This window comes from Penaeus chinensis, chromosome 29 (assembly GCF_019202785.1).
Source record: "Penaeus chinensis breed Huanghai No. 1 chromosome 29, ASM1920278v2, whole genome shotgun sequence".
In the NCBI taxonomy this organism is placed as follows: Eukaryota; Metazoa; Arthropoda; class Malacostraca; order Decapoda; family Penaeidae; genus Penaeus; species Penaeus chinensis.
In genome coordinates, this window is record NC_061847.1 from 6,737,073 (window position 1) to 6,739,572 (window position 2,500).

The following is a 2,500-nucleotide window of genomic DNA, read 5'->3' on the forward strand; positions in this document are numbered from 1 at the left end:
CGACAGATGCTACCCTCACTACCTCCCTGCATTCTCTGCCAAGGTTTCGCGGCTTCGAATGGTTGTTTCGAGACCGTAATGGTAGGCGATATGAAGCTTCTTGGTTCAGTAATCCATCGCTATTCGCACAGCTTAGTTTGCTAGTATCACACAAATTAACCCACGGATGATTTTCTAACCACTTTGTTGCCGTAGAATCTGGATGAAATCGATTCCTAGATTGTTTTAATAACTATTTACCATTTTGTGTTCATACGCTTTGCCCTTTATAGCTACGCTGTGTAACGAAACATAATGCTTATGTTTATATGACATATATCGCTATATAATGCTTGCAACTCGAGGAATAATATATATGAGGTTGCAAATTATCTTTTACCTCATGTCATTTCTTAATGAAGGTGCAATGACGGTAGATGTTTCATCATATGTGATTGAAATTTCTCAAACTGATGAAATTAATGATTTTTTTTTTTTTTTTTTTTTTTTATAATATCAGCATCAGAAATATTTAATAATCAGTCCTGCTCAATCAGGTTCTTGTTAATTAACACTGACATCTGCTTAATAAGTTTTTATATCCAGGATCCCTGTATTCCTAAGTTTAGTCCTTTATACAGATTATATTTTCGTTACTGTTATTGTGATTGTTATTTTTGCATATTATTTATTATTATTACTACTATTGTTGTTATTGCCAGCATTTTTTTTTTTTTTTATAATAGTAATAACACTAATGACTTTAATAAGGAAAATAATAATCATTTTTGGTTTATTGTTATTACTATTATTATTATTATTATTATTGTTATTATTTTCATAATCATTATTATAGTTTATATTGTTATTGTTATTACCATTAGCTGATTATCATTATTATTACTGCTACTGTTATTGTTATCGTTTCTATTGTTGTTATTATTATTATTATTATTATTATTATTATTATTATTATTTTCATTATCATCATTATTATTATTACTATCATTATAATCATCATAATCATCATTTTGATTATCATATATATTAATACTTTAGTATTATTTGGCCTGCTGTTATATGCCAAAAAAAAAACTGCGGCAGAATCCTTTATATTAACAAAGAAATTGTTTTTGTACATTGCGGATTTTCGAGTTTCTTTTTTTTTTTCTTTCTTTCTTTCTTTTTAGATAGAATTATCATATAGGTCTTCGAGCAAAATCACTATTCTATCACATTTTACTAACGTTCATAATGCCACAGCAAATTTTATAATCGAAATTATATTTTTTAAACTGAAGAACATACAGGAAATCTTGGAATGAGATTGTATATAATGAGTAGCTATACTCTGGCCAATCTCGGGAAAAATATCAACTGGCAACTCAACCCCGCTCTCTGGAGCACTCCGATTTACCAACTTTCTTCTGAGGAAAGATATTAAAGTAGTGTTAGAGACAGTACATTTCATCCAGAACAATCAGAAATAAAGTTTTAAAATTACAAGCTATATGTGAAAATATTTATGTGTCACCGTAAACATAAGTTTCGTGTCAATTGATGAAAATAAAAAGGAAACTTAACGAATCGAACACGTCAGAGTCCAGCTTGAGTTGCCAATTGTCCCTTTCCTGAGACTGGATTGGACGCACCGTAGTATATAATCTACTTAATGAATGCAACATGACATAACTAATAGAAATAACAATGGATACACATACTGGTAAGTTTCCAAATAAAAAGCTGTGTAAATATATAAGCTTGTAATCATAATATTATGATTCTTTTGCCTGTATATCTACGGATCCATACATGGATATACTAAATGTGTGTGTGTGTTAGAGCGAGTGAGTGAGTGAGTGAGTGAGTGAGTGAGTAAGTGAGTGAGTAAGTGAGTAAGTGAGTGGGTGGGTGAATGAGTGAGTGAATGAATGAGTGACTGTGTGTATGTGTGTGTGTGTGTGTGTGTGTGTGTGTGTGTGTGTGTGTGTGTGTGTGTGTGTGTGTGAGAGAGAGAGAGAGAGAGAGAGAGAGAGAGAGAGAGAGAGAGAGAGAGAGAGAGAGAGAGAGAAAGCCCAAGTGACTGTATGTATGTGTCTCTCCCTGTCCGCGTGTGTGTTTGACAGAGCTCCTTTTCACGCGAGCCTTTCCGTACCCAGACACCCTACGGCCGTTCATCCAGTGTCCGGGCGACTTCTCCGTGGACTTAGCCCCCCACCAGAGCTCCTCCTACGTCAGGCTGCCGCAACCGAAAGCCAACGTCGACTGGTTCAGGTACGCAGTCAGTCGCTGTTTTAGTACATTAACCGAGACGGTACCAGTGTATATAGTTTGTAGTCTGACGTACATGTCGGAATTAATTAACCTTACTCACCCTGATTTTTATCTTTATTATTATTTATGTATTGATTTACTTGTTATTCAGGTGTCTAGTTATTTATTTTGTTCTTCATTTATTGATATTTCATTATATATTTCGAGTGAATTTAGTCTAGGCTCATGCATGCCTTACCTTTAAATA

General features: G+C 33.6%; 1 protein-coding gene across 1 annotated transcript in view; it reads left to right on the plus strand.

Annotated features, from left to right (window-relative positions):
* Positions 1–2,500, plus strand: part of LOC125040308 (fibrillin-1-like) — a 24,790-nt gene that overhangs the window by 21,351 nt on the left and 939 nt on the right. The window contains exons 20-21 of the mRNA XM_047634862.1: positions 7–81; positions 2,139–2,381. Of these exons, the coding sequence (XP_047490818.1) occupies positions 7–81; positions 2,139–2,381 (318 nt within the window). The remainder of the gene's footprint in view (positions 1–6; positions 82–2,138; positions 2,382–2,500) is intronic.